At 37.2% G+C, this 22,145-nt stretch overlaps 2 protein-coding genes across 2 annotated transcripts in view; one reads left to right on the top strand and one right to left on the bottom strand.

Annotated features, from left to right (window-relative positions):
- Positions 1-22,145, top strand: part of LOC311302609 (uncharacterized protein) — a 495,915-nt gene that overhangs the window by 88,177 nt on the left and 385,593 nt on the right. The gene's annotated exons all lie outside the window — the stretch shown is intronic.
- On the bottom strand, positions 2,733-13,177 carry LOC311303971 (uncharacterized protein; the record flags this gene model as incomplete). Its single annotated transcript, XM_084430755.1, has 3 exons — positions 13,043-13,177; positions 3,972-4,212; positions 2,733-2,796 (listed from the first exon to the last, which is right to left on the bottom strand). The coding sequence occupies exons 1-3, from the start codon at positions 13,098-13,100 to the stop codon at positions 2,733-2,735; spliced, it is 363 nt and encodes a 120-aa protein (XP_084286881.1). The 5' UTR covers positions 13,101-13,177.

The raw sequence follows: 22,145 nt of genomic DNA, 5'->3' as shown, positions 1-22,145 counted from the left end.
AAGTAGTAGTTGGGGATGGATAAGGGGTGTTGAAGTTGCCTCCAGAAGCTGCAGCTCCAGATGAAGTCAGGTGTTTATGGATGTCAGTGATTTTGGAAACAAAGAAGGACATAAGTTTATTGCAGAAGTCCTGGGATTGCATATGGTAGGGAAGAGAGTCAGAAGGTTTTGTAATGGAGGTGAGAAGGAAAAACAGGGTTTTAGAATTGTGATGATTAGAGTGAATTAAATGAGAGTAGTAGGCAGATTTAGCTGAGGAGAGGGAGTGCTTATACAAAATGACATTGTCCTTGTACATATTGTTGTGAATGGTGAGTCCAGTTCTATTGGCAAAGTGTTCCAGCTGACGGCCCTGAGATTTCATAAGGCGTAGGGCGGGAGTGAACCAGGGTGCTGAGCGGGTGAAGGAGACTGATCTGAATCTCATAGGAGCATGGGTGTCCAGGAGAGTGTGAAGATTTTTGTTGTAGTAAGAAACTAATTCATCAGGTGAACAGCCGGCAGATACACTTGGAAAATTATTGATATCAGATGTAAAGGTGACAGTGTTAATGTCCTTGATATTCCGGAAGGAGATGGTGCGAGGGAGGGTCATTTTAGATAGCGGGAGGGTGATGTTAAAAGTAATGAGCATGTGGTCGGAAAAGGCAACAGAGTGAGTTTTACAGGCAGAGGGGATGACACCAGAACAACAGACTAAATCCAGTATGGATAACTCGGTAAAGGAGAACTCTGCAACTCTAGCGAACTCTAGTCACTTCTTCGCTGATTTTCCCTTTTGTTGTCGCATGTTTTCCCCACGAGCTCCCCCTATTGCTGTGTGGGGGGGGGGGGGGGTATATTTCACAAAACGGTCGTAAAAAACTAACTTGAAGAGTCAAGGAGGGACGATTTGACATGTTTCCACATCTGATTGAAACTTTGGAAGCCTCTTCTCATGTGAACATATCAAGTGTTATAACCCAGCACTTGTCTCAGTTGTCTCAAAAGTTTGCTGACTACTTCCCAGAGGACCCTCAACATGGAAACCTTTGGATTTGGACCCATTCTCTGTAGATACTGCTTCAGAAGACATGGCTCTGTCCACTGTGTTGGAAAATGAATGAATCAAACTATCAGCTGACAGTAGCCTAAAACTTTGCTTCATTTTGGTTACTGGCTGCAAGTGAATATCCCTCTCTGTCAAAGCGGGGAATCAGATTTCTATTACCTTTCACCACCACATACTTATGTGAGTCAGGGTTCTCCACTGTGACTATCACAAATCAAAAGCAAGGAGCAAACTGAAAGCTACTTTGGATGCTACTCTCCGTGTCAGTCTCTCACCCATTTCACCAAGACTTGATGTTATTATCTTTAAGAAGCATCTTCTTGTTATCTTCTGTTAGACTTCCTCATTTTTGGATGTGTGGGAAGGGGTATGAGTAACTAGTCCAGTTTTTCTCCAGTTGAATTGTAAAAAAAAAAAAAAAAAATCACGTTTGTTTAATATGTAAAATTGTTTTGAACAGTCATACTTACAGTATGTAAATTGGGGTTAATGAACTTTGTTGAACATTTCTGCTAATGCATATAGAGAATGTTCCCCTCTTGTGTGTCTGACCTGTTGTTACAGGTATGTTAGCCTGGATGTGGGGATGTATTATTAATAAGGGCTAATTTGTTAAAAGAGTGTTCCCCTTGTGTGCCTGACACAGTCATTGGTCTGACCTGCCCTGTTAATGCTACAGGAATGAATGGTTACTGAGTAAAACTGCCAAGTCTTTTTTATATAAGGACCGTTTTCATCTATATACTTTTTGAATTTTCTTTTATTCTGTGTTCATTTTATTGGGAAAGGTGGTCCTCATAATGTTTTTAAACAGTCATTGGTGTGCCATGAGTTGCAAAAGGTTGAGAAAACCTGTGCTATAGGGAAGGCACTAATGACTACTTTTGTATCGATTAATCTATTGACTGCACAACGTGCCCTCAAAATCACAGCAGGCGTGCGACTGGTTGGTGGTATCAGGGGGGCCATTTGTCCCAATCACGCCCCTCCAGGTGTCACTGTCGCTGCCCACGTGGGCGTTGAAGTCCCCCAGTAGAACGACGGAGTCCCCAGTCGGAGCACTTTCCAGCACCCCTCCCAGAGACCCCAAGAAGGCCAGGTACTCTGCAGTGCCGTTCAGACCCATCCCCGACCCGAAGGCGTGGGGAAGCGACCCTCTCGTTCACCGGGATGAACTCTATAAGCAACCCACACCATCCCGCCGCCTCTCACCATTTATTGACCAACAACTTTTTGACACAACATGAAAATGACTTTTTTTGCCAAAATATCAACATCGGCTTGGAAAAAAACTGACCTAAGCGTAGGGCTAGGCGATATATCGCATGACATTGTTAGGTGCATCTCGCCAGTAAAGCCGGTTCCTTGATTAGTAGTAAATCGCCATCACCTGCTTTCAGATGGAGCGGCATTTACAACACAGAGCCGTAGTTAACTGACAAGCTGAGCCATATCGCATTAATTATCGCAGGCGATACGTCATGCGATATATCGCCCAGCCCTACCTAAGCGGAAGGAACTCTTTACTTTTTTATTTACTTTTTTCTTCTTCTTGCAAAACATACAGAGATGACATGTTAATGATACACAACTTTGTATACAATATACAAAAAGAACATTAACTTGTGCTCATGAGAGAGTCATTCTCCACGATGATTGGCCGAGAAGACATAACGTGAGATCAGATGAAAGACATGCGTATCTCCACGTTCAGGTTCTTCTCACGGTAGATGTAGAATCCACAGCTAGATCAATGAGTATAGAAGCCCTATGATTACAACCACCATCATTTGAAGAGTCACATAATACTGAAATTATCATACACTATGGGATTTTTTTTATTATTATTGATCATAAATCGAACAGAGGTCAAATATATTGTACAAATACAATAATTATCGTACGTCTGGCAACACTGATCTCCACTTATAACTGGTGTGTGGTGATGGTTTTAATAACCGTGAGTCTCGGGCTGGTTTGTCTTCTGTTGATTATCATCATACTGCGGTATTTCATGATCACAGCAGAGAGAGACGAGATGAAGAGTTACAGGAACACAGCTGGAGAGTTTGATCAAACTAAATACTGCATATGTGTTTTCTCCACTGCATGGATCTTCATGTGTCGCTTCAGGTGACTTTTAATAGTGAAACTCTTCCCACACTGATCACACGTGTGTGGCTTCTCTCCAGTGTGGATCCTCTCATGTGATCTCAGATTTGATGACTGACTAAATCTCTTGTCACAGTGTGAACATTTGTAATGTTTTTCTCCAGTGTGGATCCTCTCATGTGTTTTCAGAGATGAAGACTGACTGAATCTCTTGTCACAGTGTGAACACTTGTAAGGTTTTTCTCCAGTGTGGATCCTCTCATGTTTTTTCAGAGATGAAGACTGACTGAATCTCTTGTCACAGTGTGAACACTTGTGCGGCTTCTCTCCAGTGTGGATCCTCTCATGTCTTTTCAGATGTGCTGACAGACTGAATCTCTTGTCACAGTGTGAACACTTGTAAGGTTTTTCTCCAGTGTGAATTCTCTGGTGCCGTTTTAAATCTCTCCCTGAAGTAAAAGTCTTCTCACACTCAAAGCACATGTACTCTCTTACACCAGTGTGTATTTTCTCATGTTTATGTAAATACAGCAGCAGTGAAAAACTCTTTCCACACACAGAACATGAATGTGGCTTCTCCTCCATATGAACTGTCAGGTGTGTCTTCAGGTGTGATGCCCTAAGAAATGTTTTGCCACACTGATCACATGTGAATGGCTTCTCTCCGGTGTGGATCCTCATGTGAAGCTCAAGACTTTGTTTGTATGGGAAACTCTTTCCACATTGATCACATGTGAACGGCTTCTCTCCTGTGTGGATCCTCATGTGAATCTCAAGACCTTGTTTAGTTGCGAGACTCTTCCCACACTGAGTGCAGGTCAAAGATTTATTGGCTTGTCTTTTCTTTAAAAATGTCTGTTTAGTCTTTGAGCGACTCAAAGGTTTTCCTCCAGGTTTGACATGATGTTCCTCCTTCACTTCACTCAGTTCTTCACTCTCCTCCTTCACTTCACTCAGTTCTTCACTCTCCTCCTTCACTTCACTCAGTTCTTCACTCTCCTCCTCCACTTCACTCAGTTCTTCACTCTCCTCGCTCTCTTCTATCAGGTCTGAAATGAAAGAAAAAAGTTTGATTGCATTTTCTAAGGATGCACTGAATGTTCGGCTGCCGAAATTATTTGGCTGAAAATATCAACAACGGCACTTTCGGTGTTCGGCCGAATAAGTGAAAAGACAGAATAAATTTTACCGAACAATGACCCTTTTGATGACGCGATCAAATGGCAACCAGCATAGAGTGAATTATGAATCCAGCAAACATGTCGACAGTGTGGAAGCATTTTAGAGTCTCAGAGAAAGATGCAAATATGGCCGTTTGCAGACACTGTTCTGCTGAACTGTCGAAGGGTGCATCTGCAAAAACTTAGGCTACAGCACTATTTAGTGAAAATATCATAAAATCCTGTAGCGTTTCGCTACTAAAAAGTAAACAGACAGATTATTCCTCCTTCTAAGGCTTTATTCAGGAACTGCAGGGTTACTGTTATGGCCGTAACCCATGAAGGGAGAGCTATAACGTGCTGTCTCTGCTGTTAAACTCACTCTGTCTTTCCGCTCCCAGCTCTCCACTCGCTCTAGTTACTTGACCCCACTAAAACCCTGCCCCTTAAAGAACCAGGGACTAACAGATAGAACCACTTATGATTTGATTAACATTGTCGAACAACATAACACTAACTAACTAGCGTCTTCCATTTATACTGACATTACAATACTCTTAGATCGATTACAAAATTACACCGGTATTCAAGGACAGGCATCACGGTGGTTTAGATCGGATCTATCAGGTCATTATCATTTTGTGTACTTAAATGAGGAAAAATCAAAGCAAAAATCAAAAGCAAAGATAATGTCAGTAAATTATGGAGTGCCTCAAGGCTTGATTTGATTTGATTTGATTTATTTAATTATATCAAGAATGCCTTAAACATAAAACACAAGGCATTAAATACAATAGAGGATAAAAACACAATAAAGTCCAGGACTTATTTCCATTGTGGTCCTCAACACATAACATCAGGACAAGAGACTTGTGATAATCAATGACATAACATACTGTACAAACATTTTTCTTAAATAAGCAAAAATATAAGCGGTAACTGGCCCCTGGTTCTATTCCGCTACCCTCTCTAATAACCAGTCCTTGATCCTCTTTTTAAAAGAGTTCATGCTTGAAATCACTTTAATTTGCCGATCCAACTTGTTCCACTGAACTGCCCCTATATAGGCAAATGTTTCTTTCCCTAACACTGTCTTGAATGCATAAGGACAGAGGTCTGATATACTGCCACGAGCAGAGGTGTCAAGTAACGAAGTACAAATACTTCGTTACCTTACTTAAGTAGAAATTTGGGGTATCTATACTTTACTGGAGTAATTATTTTTTACTTTTTTACTTTTTACTTCTACTCCTTACATTTTGACTCAATTATCTGTACTTTCAACTCCTTACATTCTAAAAATAGCCTCTTTACTCCTATTTAATTTCGGCTTGTTTTCATTCCGGCTTGTCGTCGTAAAAAAAAAAAAAAAAAAAGTTGGCCAATTACACAAACGGTTTAGATCTGAGTCCCGCCTCCTGAATACACATCGCTAAACTGATTGGCGGTGTGGTGTCTTTCTAACTTGTGAGAGGCAGTAGGCACATTTGGTTGTGCACAGCGGCAAAAGTCCTCCGAAGGAAACCTAGATGCGATAAACGAGGGAGAAATTGGGCCAAAGCGCGAGGGAGAAATCGGGGCAAATCGCGTCAAATATGAGAGAGAGAGAGAGAGAGATATTTTTTTCTTTACTTTTATACTTTAAGTAGTTTTGAAACAAGTACTCTTATACTTTTACTTGAGTAAAAAGCTTGAGTTGATACTTGAACTTCTACAGAAGTCTTTTTAAACCCTAGTATCTATACTTCTACCCGAGTACTGAATGTGAATACTTTTGACACCTCTGGCCACGAGTGTAAATAGTGTGTGTGTCCTTCACCTTAGTAATAAGACACAACAAATAATTTGGGACATAACCATACAATATTTTATGGGTCATGGTCAGTCTTGACATAATAAAACGCGACTCAACAGGAAGCCAGTTAAGCTCAACAAATTGTGACCTACCTATATGAGACCTATGGCCCATGTTTAGAATTACTCTTATTAATTTATTTTGTGCTGTTTGCAGCCTCCTTTTAAGTCGTTTTGTTAGGCCTTCAAACCAGGAAGTGCGTGCATATTCAAACTGGTTTAAAATTAAGGCGTTAACTAAAATGATCATTGTTGACCTATCTAAAAATGTAGAATTTCTGGCTAAAAACTTTGTAAGCCCAGTGACTTTACTCAGAACCTTATTGGCCATCTTCCTGCCATCTAAGTTGTTTTCTATGATGCAACCCAGGTATTTTAACCCCCAGAGGTCGGAGGTATCGCCGGCGATACCAGCTCGCTTTTTTTTTAGCAGTGTAAAAGAAACTCAAAAATACTCGGTTGACTTTGATTTTCCATTGGAGTTTCATACATCAATCGATTCTGTTAAATGTGTATTATTTTTGTGTATACTCACAATAAAAACAAAGTGTTGTGCTTTTTGCCAAATAAAGAAAAATAAACACGAAGCGAGTTCTGCCTCCTCTCTGTCAGTGTAGTCCATTCTGAAACGCGTCCGAAAATGAACCATAACTCAGTGAATACTCAGTCAAACAGGCATTCAGACATACAGGCATGAAGCTTGAATTCTCATCTTTTAAACGAAGTAATTTTTATAAAAAACAAATATTCACAGTTTATGTAATATGTATGCAAAGAGAGAGATGTCAGTCGTTCTCATCTCAGCTAATTACGTTATAATGTGCTCCGCCCACGGAGAGCACGCGCTATTCAAACGCAAATGTGAGGCGATCCAAACAAACCTGTAAAACGCCCATCAGCTGGATAACACACACCGCGAGTTCACTTTCAGACTTATGTACTTTACGATGCTGTGAGGAATAATACTGTCTTGATAATCCTGCAAAAATTTACCTCAGAAGTTCTGGAAGTATCATTTCGAGGAGCAAACGGATCCCGCTGAGGAATAGGTCAGTTCTGTTTGCTTTGTTCTAATCGGAATGAATGAACGCAAAGATGCGTGCTGTTGTGGAGCTACTACAGCTGGCAAAAATACTGTTTAAATATGAATCGCGTTACTATGAATGAATGAACGCAAAGATGCGTGCTGTTGTGGAGCTACTACAGCTGGCAAAAATACTGTTTTAATATGAATCGCGTTACTATGAATGAATGAACGCAAAGATGCGTGCTGTTGTGGAGCTACTACAGCTGGCAAAAATACTGTTTTAATATGAATCGCGTTACTATGAATGAATGAACGCAAAGATGCGTGCTGTTGTGGAGTTACTACAGCTGGCAAAAATACTGTTTTAATATGAATCGCGAATACAAAGAAAGATTACACTGGAAATATTGTTACAATTATAAATGTTGTTGTAATTGTATAACCTTAAAAAAAAAAATTATATATATATATATATATATATATATATATATATATATATATATATATATATATATATATATATAAGGATAGATGTAAACAAAATCTTAAAAGGTCATTATAAGCCTTATCTTTAAATAATTTTATTATGCTTTATTAGTGACACATTTGGGAAGAGAATATATTCCAAATCTGAAAATACAGTATGAGAACAATTAACTGCACAATTACTAGAAATGTTTACCTTGGATATTGTACAATTTGCAAGCAAAATTTGTGGAAAAAACAACAAACCAGTTATATATTGTCCTTGCATTCTTGTGGCTCATTCACACACCTGAATGAAAGGCTCATTACCTATGCAGCCTCATTATGCGGCCCCATTGACTCCATAGGTGTGAATCACGCCCACCCGCATATGGCCTTTCCAAACAAAAAGTGTTTTACAAGATTTAAATCAATGTATTGTGTTATGGGAATGATTAGGCAGGACGATTTTCACATAATTTTGAAGAAAAAATACTAGGCAACGACATCCATTAGTCAAAAGTCTTATTTACATATATTTAGAATGTGTTTTATGGCCTTATTTCAGAAACTTTAGTTTTTTGTTTTTTAAAAAACCATGCATAAACATTATTCTATCAAAAATACAAACATGTACATGCAAGTTGTTCACATATTATGGTAGCCCTGTTTGTGCTAAATAGAGTGAATTTACATCTTTGCCATTAATATGTTTATAAGCAACTGAAAAAAGCACAAATGTCAGGGCATGTCAGAACATCTCAAGGACCCCAAAAACCCCTCAGACTCCAGAGGGTTAATGATGTTTTTGTACTGACCACAACATTTAAAATAATCCTAAATTCCGAGCATCTATTCAATTTGTATTTTGAGCCAAACAGAATGGCCTCTGTCTTTTCAAAATGTAGAGACAGCATATTGTCAATCAGCCAGTTGTTTTCAGAAGATAGCTCAGAGCTCAGGTTACTCTTGTAATAGAAATTTTTATTCCAGCCAGCATAATACAATACATGGTGTGGAAATATTTACTCTAGCCAGCTTATACCATACATGGTGTTAAATAAACTGCAAGTTGGATATCATCTTCTTCCTCATAGCTGAAGACGAGTTGACAAGGACATTTGCAGAACGAACAGTTTGTTCTTTCTAAAACGGATAAGCTCACTTGCACTAAGAGCAAAGGTGTTGATTTGGAAAATATATATTCAGTTGTTTTAATGACGTGTGTAAGTGTGTGCGTATAACCATGGGGTGTTAGAATAAGTGTGATGAGTTTTGTGTATATAAGCTGGGCAAAAAGGAGAAGTCAGTGCGCTTCTCATATCAGACTCTGACTGATGTGTGAACGGCCTTTCTTGCAAGAAATAAAGATCTTTATAACTTTTGAAATTTCCAGCTGTCTTCCAATTATTGTTTAAAGTCTAGAAAGAATTTCCACAACACTCTCTAGAGTGGATTGTTGTTTATGAGACATTAAAAGTTCAGTCATCCACGTACAGAAATAATTCACATGAACAGGAGTCTGCCATATCATTTATATATGTTAAAAATAAGGACGGTCCGAGAATACTTCCTTGTGGAACTCCACATTCAACTATACAAGGGTCTGACAGTACTGCCCCTAAGACCACTAATTGTTCCGTCCCTGATACGTAAGATCTAAACATCATCTACAGGTGGCGCTGTCTGTCTGCCCCTAAGGCCTCAAGTTTGGCAAACAGTCTGTCATGGTTCACCGTATCAAATGCCTTTTGAAGATCCAATAAAACCATTCCGCAGAGATTTCCATTATCTATTTCCCTGTGTATTATGTCAGATAAATAGAGTAGGCATGATTCGGTAGAATGTGACTTCCTGAATCCGGATTGGAATTTAAACATGAAGTTGCTTTTATTCATGTATTCATTAAATTGCTCATTGACCAACCTTTCAAATATTTTTGATACTGTGCATAAAATAGAGACTGGTCTGTAGTTACCGGGATCATGGCTGTTTCCCTTTTTAAAAGGGGGGACTACCTTGGCCCTCTTGAGGTCATTAGGGAAAACACCAGTTTCAACAGACAGGTTAAGATCAGGTTAAGACACATTTGTGTTCATATCCCAGATTAAAATCATCTCAGAGCTCTTCTTGTTTGATAGTCTCAAGAGAACTTGTTCTAACTTATCATAAAAAGTAGAATGGCCTGGTGGTCTATAGAAAGCCCCCCAATAAAATGGGATTAGTTTTTGGTAAACATATGTCCATCCAAACAATCTCTAAATCACTAGCAATATCATTTCTACATAAAAGCCACTTCTGAGCCCACATATACACAGATCCCGCCCCCCTTTCTATTCCGGTCCTTCCTAACTATACAGTAATTATTAATGGCAATTTCCTCATCACTTATAGTTTCATCTAACCAACTTTCTGTTAAACAGATAACCCCGATCTTTAATTGTTTCACCAATTGTCTTATTTCCTCAATTTCAGGTAGTAGACTTCTAACATTAAGATGTAGGAAATGTAACCTTTCTTACTAAAAGTTGATTTAAAGTCTGTGCCCTTATCCTCCGACGTCAGGCCATCCACTGCTTTGCTGTTCAAAGATGCTGTCATGTGCTTATTGTGATGGTCTTCACTACTCTGGGGCATATTCTCAGTACCATTACGATGGTGGGTACCGGAGATAGGAGACGACAAGACAGTAATGTTGTGAGTTTCCAGTACGACGTGTCATCAGAAGCACCGTCTCTGCCACATTGAAGAGCCCCGGAAAACGTGGACAACGAGGCCGCAGACCCCAACCCAAACCTCAGCCCTGGATTAATCAGCTGAGAGGCTAAGTTTGTTAGTTAACTGGTAGATCCACTGACAGGTGGAGCTAACTGAAGATGTTGTGCTGTGTGGCTAACAATAGAATCCATGTTAGTAGACAGCCAGGGATGTGGTCCCGGATTCAGCTCGATATCCCCCACCAACAGCAGCATCACCACTATCTGGGCGAGACCCTGGTTAGTTGAGTGTCTCGTGCCTTTGTCCAACGAGGACGGGGCACTGACATAGCCCTTTACCAGGAACTTTGAGTATAGTACATGTTGGCTTCTTGCCGGAGGTATAAACAAACACTCCTCAGCCCCCAAAGATAGGATTGTATGCCGTGTTTGAACAATTATCAAACATGCAATTATTACGGCAGTAACCATCCATCAATTATTCAACTGAGTAGATGTAGGTGATATGATACACCTCGTAGACTGTTTAAACTGCAGACACCTCTGCTGTCGTGCCTGGTCCGTGGCGGCCATCTTGGAATTGTGGCTCTGTGTTCGGCCCTCTGCTATCTTCAATATATATGCTGCCACTTGGTAATATTATTAAGAAAACATGAAATTAATTTTCCACTGTTATGCCGATGATACTAATTTATATATTTCATTACGACCAGTTAAATTCTCTAAATTGTCTAACTTAACAGAATGTGTTAAAGATATAAAATATTGGAAGACCTGTAATTTTATTCTATTAAATTCAGCTAAGACAGAGGTATAACTTATTGGACCAAAAACCTGTACACAGAATCTCGTAGAATACAATTAGCATTTGGAAGGATGTCCTGTAACTCCATCCTCTACAGTTAAAGACCTGGGTGTTATATTAGACCGCAACTTATCTTTCCACCTCAGAAACATCGCTAAACTCTGGAATATGCTTCTGTTTCTGATGCAAAAGTTAGTTCATGCTTTCATGACCTCTAGACTAGATTACTGTAATGGAGTAAATATGCATTTTCTTTATGTACAGAAGAGGGCGCCGCTCAAACAAACCTTTCAGCCTTTCTGGATTAAAGAACAATAGGATTCAGGAGAAGAAGGTTCAACACTCTTACTTCTAAATCTAATCTAAAGCAATTATGCTTATTAGTATGGTTGAATTAGATCATTGAAGGTCAGCAGCAAAGGCATTGGTTAACAAAATAAGATTAAGTACATACATAATGTATATTTGTGTCATTTAATATAGTGAATTATGAAATGATAAAAATCTGAAAGTCTGGGAAAAAAATGTGCTATTTGAATTCTAGAATTTACCGCTTTAAAACACAATGGGAATGTCAAACATGATGTAAAACATCCACATAAACTAAAAAGACTGATGAAAAGAGGGGAAAACATCATCCTGCACCAACATAAATTTCCCCAAAATGTGTTCTGCTAATAATGACACATATTAGCAAAAACCTGGCTTTCAGATATTCAGAGAGATGACAGGAAATTTACATTTTCAATATAAGAAAATGTTAAGTAAAGTTAATTTGACCTACCATGGCACTTTGATTATTATTATTTATTTTTTTAAACTGATACGTTAGTTAAGTCAATTCACTTTTATTTATATAGCGCTTTTAACAATAGGTGCATAAATAAAATAAAATACATTATATCCTATATTAACCAGTGAACACTAACTTGCCAATTACTTTATTGCATTTATGTTATCAATGCATGTGTGGATGATACCACAAAAAACACAAATAAATCTCATGAGTTGCGCTGGGAGCCCGCTAAACGGGAACACACTTCAACCCCCCAATGTTCAACCAAAACTACGCCCTTGACCTCCTCACTTTATTTTTCCTTTAAACATAGGGACAGGAGAGCTGTCAGCCGAAAAATTGAAATTGAAAAAGTAATGTGTTACTTTACTAGTTACTTGAAAAGTAATCTGATTACCTAACTCAAGTTACTTGTAATGAGTTTCCCTAACACTGCAAATGCCAGTGTGTGTGTTTGTATCGTCCATCTCAGGAGATCAAAGTATCTGAGGTTATTTCAGCCTTACACTGCTACTTCTGACATGATTTTCCTGCTTTTAAAAACAGAGCATTTATAAAAACTGTGACACTCAGGAAGTGACATCATCTGGGCTCTTTCTACTGCATGATGGGAAGACAAGAAAATAATCTCAATCCATTGTCTCAGTTTTTACACAAACTGTAGCATTGACTGTATTCATCAACCCTGTTACCAAAGTTACTGTAAGAAGAATAATATATATAATTATGAATAACTTATGATATTTGACAAATACAACTTTATCAGTAACTTGGTGTTTACTGACTATTCCTAAAAAAATATATATTTTTTAATTCATCAACCCTGTCACCAAAGTTACTGTAAGAGGAATATAAGTGTAAATTAAGGGAGATAATTTGACCTGATGTTGACAATCAGTGTGAAAGTTTCTCCAACCTCCCTCTTCTGACCATTTGTTTAAAATCTGTAACCGTTTCATAGTTGAACTGTTTAAATCTAAATGTGATGAAGTGCTTGAATGTTTCTAACATGAATGTTCTTCAGCATCATGAATGAATGGAGAATAAACACCAACCTCTTTGTTCTTCAGGATCTTCAGTGTGTTTCATTCTGCAGGGTTCTGGATCACTCATGTTCTCACTGTCCTCTTTAATAAACTCAGTCTTTGCAGATTTCAGCTCTTCCTGATGCTCTGATGCTCGTCTTCACTTGTAGCTGATGGGAATTTACAGCATTTATAGGAGAATTACAATGGGAGGAGCTTCACTGATGATGTAATTAGGTGGGAGGAACTTATCTGCCAAAATCAAAAATAAGTTAGTGAGGTTTTTTTTTTTACTAAATGACACATCTGTAAAATCATGTACATGATGTCTGTCTGTCTATCATAAAGTTAATGATGCTCATTCAACTCAGAACCCCAAAATTATTCTCCTTCATTCAAATATTGTTGTGGAGTCTGTCACTTCATTAAAAATCAATATTGAAGTCTTGGGGTTTTGATGCCAGAGAATAAACTTTAATATCCAATATATATGTATATTTTTTTATCTAACAAAGCAGAGTGCATTTGCAAAAGCAACTCGAGTCCAGTATCGAACATATAAACACCTCAAAGGTAATCAATACATTACATATACTTTTATTTTAAGCAGTGAACATGAGACTAAGGAATTCACCATCTATGAGCATTTCCATCCATTCCAGTCGCAAGCTTTGCTTCTCTTATGCTCCTGCCCTGAGCCAGATATAAAAGTATAATGTCTTCGATAATATTATCACTTAATCCAGTTAATAACCAATACAAATATTCTACAATATGCAGAAATAAAGAAAAACATTAATATCTTAAATGTAAATTCTTCCAAATACAAATAATGATAAGAAAAACAGTTAAACTCAGAAATAAATGTGCATAAAGTAGCCAACAAGTACCCTCAGTCTGCTGACACCAATGAAATGAGCTTTAAGTGTCAATTTACAGGAGATCTGAAGACATCAGCATAATAAACGAGGTGAAAACAGGAACTATTGTCATGTAATAAAGAGTGTTTTCAGCAGATCTGTTAATATTGATGAGCCTCAGACTATCAACACTCATTCAACAAGCCATTCAGGATCATCAGCAGATCATCTCACTTTATTCTGAGTGTTTGCTGTTAGAAACACATTATTTGTGTCAGGATACATGATAAAAGCCTGTAAAACTGCTCTACTGAAAGACAATACTCTTATTTATCACAATATGACACAAAAAATCAAACAGATAACATTTTATTCACACTTATCTATAGTAATAACATTTTCCTGTTGAACCCACGTTTTAATTTGGCATTAACGGTTTCACTGACTTAAAAGGACTTTGTTGCACTATGCTGGAGGGAGTAAAGTTCATAAATGATCGTTCTTTCTCATAGGATTTTGTAAAACTACCGTAAAACTTCAAATAATAGCCGAGTCCCAAATAGACGCCTGTCTCTTGCCTGGTGTGACGACAGGTTTGGGTAAATAAAGGCCGGTCTCAAATAGAGGCCTGGTTTGTTTTTTAGTATCGGGTTGTATTTGATCTTCTAAAACCCGTCAGATCGTCTGTTCTATGTTTTGATTAGATTTCACGTGACAGACGCAACAGTTCATGAACGACTCATCACTATTCGCGGGCGCGTGCGTGTGTGTGAGGGAGAAAGAGGAGATAAAATATTTCATTAACTTCGGGATGTTATCCTTAGGTATGTGGCCTGAGAGTAGCTTCTGATGGAAGCGTGGATCACCTTATACATTGTTTCAAAGAGGGAGAGCCGTGCGCATCTGGGCGGGAGCTGTTAGTGCAAGCAAGGCAGGCAGAGTTAGCGGAGGCTGGAGAGGGAGAAGTGGAGGAGAGCGACGTGGAGGAGGAATTCGCCAATGAACTTGTAATTGAGGATCGGGGGGATGATGATAGTGATGAATAGAGTAATTTTCTATCACATGATTGCAGTTGTTTTACAGGGTAGCCTTCATTCTTTCTTGTTGATGTGTTTTGGTCAACAAGTTCATATGCTCGATGGATTTTAGCGGTAACTTGTGTTCTGCCCATTGCTGTCACATCGTCTCGTTTTTTATGTTTTTTTTTTTTTTTATGCTGCCAATAGCCAAAGACATTTCTTACATTAAATGATTTTGTTAAACACATTCGAATTAATTATAAATAAAACATAATATAATGTGGTAACCTCCTACTATCATGCTTGAACATCTCAACACTAAATTAAAGGCCTGTCTCTTATAGACGCCTGTCTCAAATACAAGCCGGTGCAGTTCGGCGATTTGGGTAAATAGAAGCCCGGGCTATTATTTGATGTTTTACGGTATATTGGGTGGACCTCTGTCCCTCTAGGGGGGTTCGGGGACATGCTCCCCCGCAAGAAGATTTTGTCATCAATCTGGAGCACTTTGAGAGCTGGAAATTAAGAGCTTCTACCCATTAACTGTGCACATTGAACAAAGAAAAAGCATTGACTTGTACCTGGACATTAAGGGCTCAAACATCTTTTTAGTTATGATATAGAGTCTCAAGTCTACATTACATTATCACTGGTGTTTATGATTTATATAAATATTCATATGACGTAATCCATATAGCCTATAAATGTACTGTATAAATGAAAAATAATATTTTACATTACACAATAGTATAAGAAAATTACAAGACTTTTGTCCTAATTTCTTCACTTGCAAGAAATAAACCCTTGAGCTTTTATTTTGGAGAAAACACCAGATCACCATGCTGATCTTCTCTTTAAATCACGCAGCACAAACATAATACCTATATCATATAGGCTACTTAAAGTATTGTGCTGTTTTATTAAGGCACAAAGCCATATCACGGTTTCGATTTTAGTTCGTTGGCAAAAATATAACTCTAGAGACCTTTAGGCTTGGCTATACATTTTATATCTCAGGTGTTGGGAAAAGGGAAAAGAACGAGTTCGGCAAAAGGCGGAAAAAAGACTCATTCTTGTGACTCTGATGTACATTTTTGGAAAACCCAATCAATAGTTTTTAGTCATGGATCCAATCACTCAGCAGGTGTTGCTATTCTCAGCAGGTGTTGCTATTCTCTTTAACAAATTTAAAGGTGATATTTTGGAAACTATTCTTTCAGAAAATGGAAGATAGTTAATAATGTCTCTCAGATTGGATAATTCTATTTTATTCATTTGCAATGTCTTTGGTTTAAAAATTCAAGTACATAATCTAGAAATGTTTAAGAACATTTGTGAAATACTAACAGATCTAAAAAAGAAATAGAAAGTAGGGTATATAATTATAGTAGTGACTTTAACGATGCTCCGGATTACTCAGTTGACCGTTTTCTGCCCAAAGTTAGTTCACCAACCTCAGACTCATTTTATTTCATAACTGACAAGTTACAAGTTACGTATGTATGGAGATATTTGAACCCAATGTATGGAGATATTTGAACCCTCATTTTTATGATTACACGTGGAATAAGTCCTCTCTTTCTTTAATATTAAGAACAGACTTCTGGCTGATTCCTCATGACTTAATTCACTATATATCAGAAACAAAAATGGCTTGTGTTCCTCTATTAGACCACAATTTGATATTCATTCATTCATTCATTCAGTACTTTTATTTCAAGCAAATAGTGTGACAAAAAAATACATAATAATAATAAGAATAATAATAGTAAGAATAATAACTTATACACTTATGCTTGAAATGGAGTGGGGAGAAGTAAAACTTATTGAACCCCACCCCAGTCTGTCAAAGAATACAAACAAAATAGCTGCTTCCTGCTTCAACTATCTCAAAGAGAGAAGGAAAAATAAAATTATATATATATATAAAATAAATAATAGTAATAATAATACCTCATTAAGAAACAGTATTATAGTTGCACATATGCAAAACCACACATACATACTATACATATTCATACAGATATTACCACAGGTAACAATGAATATCAAATACCAACAATGGTAGACGGAATACCACAAGGGTAAATAACAACTAATCCAACACTCCACACAACATGAATACAATCAAACCTCATTTTCATTGTAAAGGGACCAGACCTTTTGTTTGTAAAGACGTTTGAAAAGGCGAATGCTTTGACATTTCTTAAATTCAAGCCCCAAATTATTCCACAAAGTAACCCCACATACAGACATAGAAAAACTCCTCCTGGTGGAACCCGCCATTGGGAAAACAAAGTTCCCAAATCCTCTCAAACTGTACGACTGCTCTTTATGAGAAAACATGTTTTGAATGTTCACAGGGAATAAATAGTGATATGCTATAAACATGAACTGTGCATTATATAATTTTACGAGATCCTGCATTTTTAATAACTTTGATTTAAGAAAGAGAGGATTTGTGTGTTCAAAATAAGCAGCCTTGTGTATAATTCGTACAGCCCTTTTCTGTAGCAAAAAAAGTGATTGTATTACATTTTTGTAATTATTGCCCCATACCTCTACACAGTAGATTAGATATGGCTGTATTAAAGAACAATACAAGGTATGGAGTGCATTTTGATCAAGGATATGTTTAACTCTACTAATTATAGCAAGGCTTTTGGAGACTTTAGTAGTTATTTGTCTGATGTGGGCATCCCAACTTAAATTCTGGTCTATCGTTACACCTAAAATTTTTATTTCCTGAACATTTTCAATTTGAACTCCATCTATCTCAACCAGTTTCTGTGAAACGGCTTGATACTTTCCAAAAAACATCACTTTAGATTTATCTAGGTTTAAGGATAATTTGTTACTTTCCGTCCATTTTTTAAATTTACTTAGTTCTTTGTTTATAACACTAATAAGTCGCTCCAAACTGACGTTACTATAGAAAATGTTTGTATCGTCAGCAAACAATACACATTTAACCAACTGAGAAACAGTAAAAATATCATTAATGTACAAATTAAACAATTTGGGGCCCAGTACTGACCCCTGGGGGACACCACAAGCAATGTCACAACATCCAGAAGAAAGCACACCCATTTGGACATACTGTACTCTGTCGCTCAAATAACTTTTCACCCATTTCCCAGCCACCCCCCGTATTCCATATCGTTCTAATTTTTTAAGTAGTATATCATGGTTGATGGTGTCAAATGCTTTTTTGAGATCAATAAAAATTCCTATTGCATGTTTTTTATTTGTTAATGCCTTCGATATTTCTTCTGTAGCATCGATTATAGCCATTGAAGTGGATCTGTTGGGTCTGAACCCATATTGTCCTTCATTAATTAGCTTATGCTTATATATGAAATTTTCTAACCGTTTGTCAAAAACCAAGGATTTTCGAAAATTGGGGAAGAAGTGAAATGGGTCTGTAATTAGTAAAGTGATTCCTATTTCCATTTTTGAACAATGGTATGATCTTAGCAATTTTCATTTTTCTTGGCACACAGCCATTTTTAAGTGACAGGTTACAGATATGTGTTAGAGGCTTTATAATGCTTTTTATTATCTTTTTTATTAGTACCATATTGATTGAGTGACAGTCTGTGGATACCTTGTTTTTTTATTTTTGCACAATATTCATTATTTCACACTCACTGACAGAAGAGAGGAAAATAGTATGGTCGTTTCTTTCAGAGTTCAACTCCAATTCTTGATTTGGAATTTTGGCTGCTAAATCAGGGCCAACATTTACAAAAAAATTTTTGAAATCATTTACTAATTTATTCATGTCATAGTTTTCTCCATTAGAGTCAACAAAATATTCCGGGCAGGGCCGTGCAGAGACCTCTGGAGGGGCAGGTGCTCAAAGTATAAAAGGGGGTACATGGAACAAGGCTTTAAATAGGGCTGTGATCAAAATACAGTAACAGGGTTTTTCCTGGCTCAAAATGAGGCGGAGGTGGTAAAAATCCTAATAATGTATTTTAATAATAAGATAATTAAATTAGTATTTTTTTTGTAGATCATCATATAGCCTAATGTGTTTCCCACATTATTTATGTGGGTGGAGTTTGATATCTCTAGGGGGGTCCGGGGGCATGCACCCAACCCCCCCCCCCCCCCCCCCCTGGAAGAAAAATTTTTTGTACATTTTAAAGATAAATTCATTAATCTGGTGCACTTTGAGTCACCCAAATCCACTGTTAAAAATAAATAATCCACCCGCAAACCACCCATATTCTTTGATTTAGATATCTGCACTGAAGTAGGCTGATTTAAAATGAACATTTATTTAAAATAAAAGTTCTTCTTTTGGCAAAATTACATTTCCTTAATAGCCTAAACAGAGGCTTTACTCCCTTCAAGCTTAAATTGTCAATGTTTCATTACATCACTGTTTGAAAACACTAATTTTTTGTACCTTTTATAAAGGGCATTTTTCCCTAATTTTATTAAATGTATGCTCCATCTTTCATTTCAAATTCTCAAATTTGATCAATATATTCAATTAAAATAACTAGGCTGTTACCAATCAAATTAAACTGTATTGAATTAGATTATTTTAAATATTTTTGAATATACAAATAAGGAATGTTGAAAATAATGATACTTTATGAAACTAAACCGCCAGTAGGAGGCGGCAGGCGACCGTCTTAATGAGCGAGTCATTGAGTCATTCATTCAAACGATTCATTCAAACGGCTGATTTATTCAGAATGAGGCAGTTTATGAATGGGTAATTGAATCTGTGACTCAACCGATTCGTTCAAAATGCTGAATCATTCAGTAATGCAACAAGTGTTTCTGTGAGATGCGCGATGCTTCTGCTGTGATCTTTGTTTGGAACTCTTTTCGTTGCTGAAACAGAACAAAAATAGTCATTGCGTCTAAAATGTAAGTGACTTAATTTTAACTATTTGTTTATTGACCTGCTATGAAATCAGTCTCGGTTTTAATCTTGATGGCATTCAGGAAAACAGTTACTTCTATAGCCTAACGTTCCACACAGCAATTTAAACAACATCTCTGCATGCTCTCTTCACGTCGTCCTTGTAAAATAATTATAATAAGTAAACGAACATCAAAATCACTTCGCTGAGAATGAAACGCCACTTACCAGCAGCCGCAGATTTGAAGATATCCTCTGGTAGTGCGCATAGCCGCGCGAAATTAAAACAAAATGTGCATGCAGCGTGAGGAATGAGTTAGTCAGGTGAAGATCATCATGTGGGTCATTTTATTTACGGCTAAATTATTATTAATTAATTTTACTAATAGTTAGATTGGGCAGGCATCCACAAAAGGGCAAAAGGGCAAAAGGGCAAAAGGGCAAAAGGGCAAAAGGGCAAAAGGGCAAAAGGGCATCCCCCCCCCCCCCCCCCCCCCCCTGCACGTGCCTGATTCAGGGTAATCCGTTTTATTAAATCCTTGCTTAATGATACTATTTAATACTGCCCAGGTATTAAAAATTTAACAAACAATTTATAAAGGTTATTTTTCTTCTTACATGCATTCAGCAGGCCTTTGGAAATCCAAGGGCATTTTAGATTTCTTTTCGTTTTACTAAATACTCTGATGGGACAGTGCTTGTTGTACAAGGAAGTAAATATTTCTATAAAATTATTGTAAGCCACATCAGTCTGCATCTCTCCATAAATAGTGTTCCAATCTTGTGACCTTAATTCTTCATTAAACCCATTAATAGCTTCCTCAGTTTGTACTCGTCTATAATTCACATTGCAGGTTATATTACGTTTACTAACATTGCAGTCATATATAGTAAAGACTGGTAAGTGGTCGGTGATATCACAGATCAATAAACCATTAACAGTATTGTTTAAAAAGTTGTTAGTAAAGATGTTATCAATTAAAGTTGCACTGTGAGAGGTGATCCTACTGGACTTTGTGATTGATGGAAATAGGGACATACTGTACATCCTAGGTCAGGGGATCTCTGGATAATCCGTAATTCATTTGTAATTATAAAACGAAAATACCGTTTTTCTGTTTTTTGTTTCAAAACGAAAAACCAAATAACCGTTTTTGGTGTCAGAATCAAAAAACGAAAAACCAATTAAAAACGGCCCGTTTTTCATTTTTTGGCAATCATTTTATCGTAATTCCTTTTTGAACAAAGAATGAAGAGAGTCTTTGAACTTCAGTCAATTCGTTTTTCGTTTATAAACCAAAAACGGAAGTCACCCCTTTATTCGTTTTTTCAAAAAAAAAAAAACAACATTTCATGTTGTGAAGTGACAACATGAAACACTACTTTCAATATATGAAAAAAAAAACACCAGTAGTTGGTGGCAAGTCAGCCTGATAATGATTGAATACCAATTTACTCATTTAGGCTAACAATAAGCAGATTACATAATTATACCATGAAAAAAAAAAAAATTATATATATATATATATAAAGCATTTTGGAACTCTTCTTGGTGGAAATTGACAGCACGTTCAAAAAGAGATAATGCATCATGCTGCAGTAGCATTATGGTGCAAGTTGTGCGTCAACCAATGGGAGGCAACATCTACACAGTGCCCTAAATGCCACTCCGAAGAGTACAACATCACTGAGGCTGCGGGTCTCTCCAGTGCCCTGGACGCAACTAAAAATATTGTTTAATTTTCAATTCAGTGTTTCAATGAGTTTCAACTTTGGGGAGAATCCATTTCAGTCACGAGAGGACCAGGATGCTGTGGAGAGGCAGTTTTCTATGCAGTGTCCTGACATTTCATCTCTTTTTGAACGTGCTGTCAATTTCCACCAAGAAGAGTTCCAAAATGCTTTGAAAATCTTAAATGATCCTGTTCGAGTTCATGCTTAATACTTTGCCTTACTGTCCTCTGAATTAACACAAAGTAGTTATTAGTAAAAATGGGGGAAACTTGTGGAATCTTGTGGAAACTTGTGGAAACTCCTGTGGAATCAATAAATGTTCTTGATGGCATGCATTGTTTCTCGTTTTTATTGTTTGATTATACAGCCAGAACTGGACTTCCGTTTGGGTTCCACCAGTAAGTGATCCTGCCTTATATATATATATTTTTTATTTATATATATATCTTTTTTTTTTTTTTTTTTTTTTGCCACCAACTACTGGTGTTTTTTTTTCATATATTGAAAGTAGTGTTTCATGTTGTCACTTCACATTTAATAGCCTCTTAGAATGAAATTGCTATGCAAATTCACAGTGCCTCCTTTGAGCTGCATTAGACAGTGTGTAATGTACATCTAAATGCAGGGTCAGAAAA

The sequence above is a fragment of the Rutilus rutilus genome (genome assembly GCF_951802725.1).
Source record: "Rutilus rutilus genome assembly, chromosome: 1".
Classification (NCBI taxonomy): domain Eukaryota; kingdom Metazoa; phylum Chordata; class Actinopteri; order Cypriniformes; family Leuciscidae; genus Rutilus; species Rutilus rutilus.
This window is presented reverse-complemented; position numbering and strand designations above follow the sequence as displayed.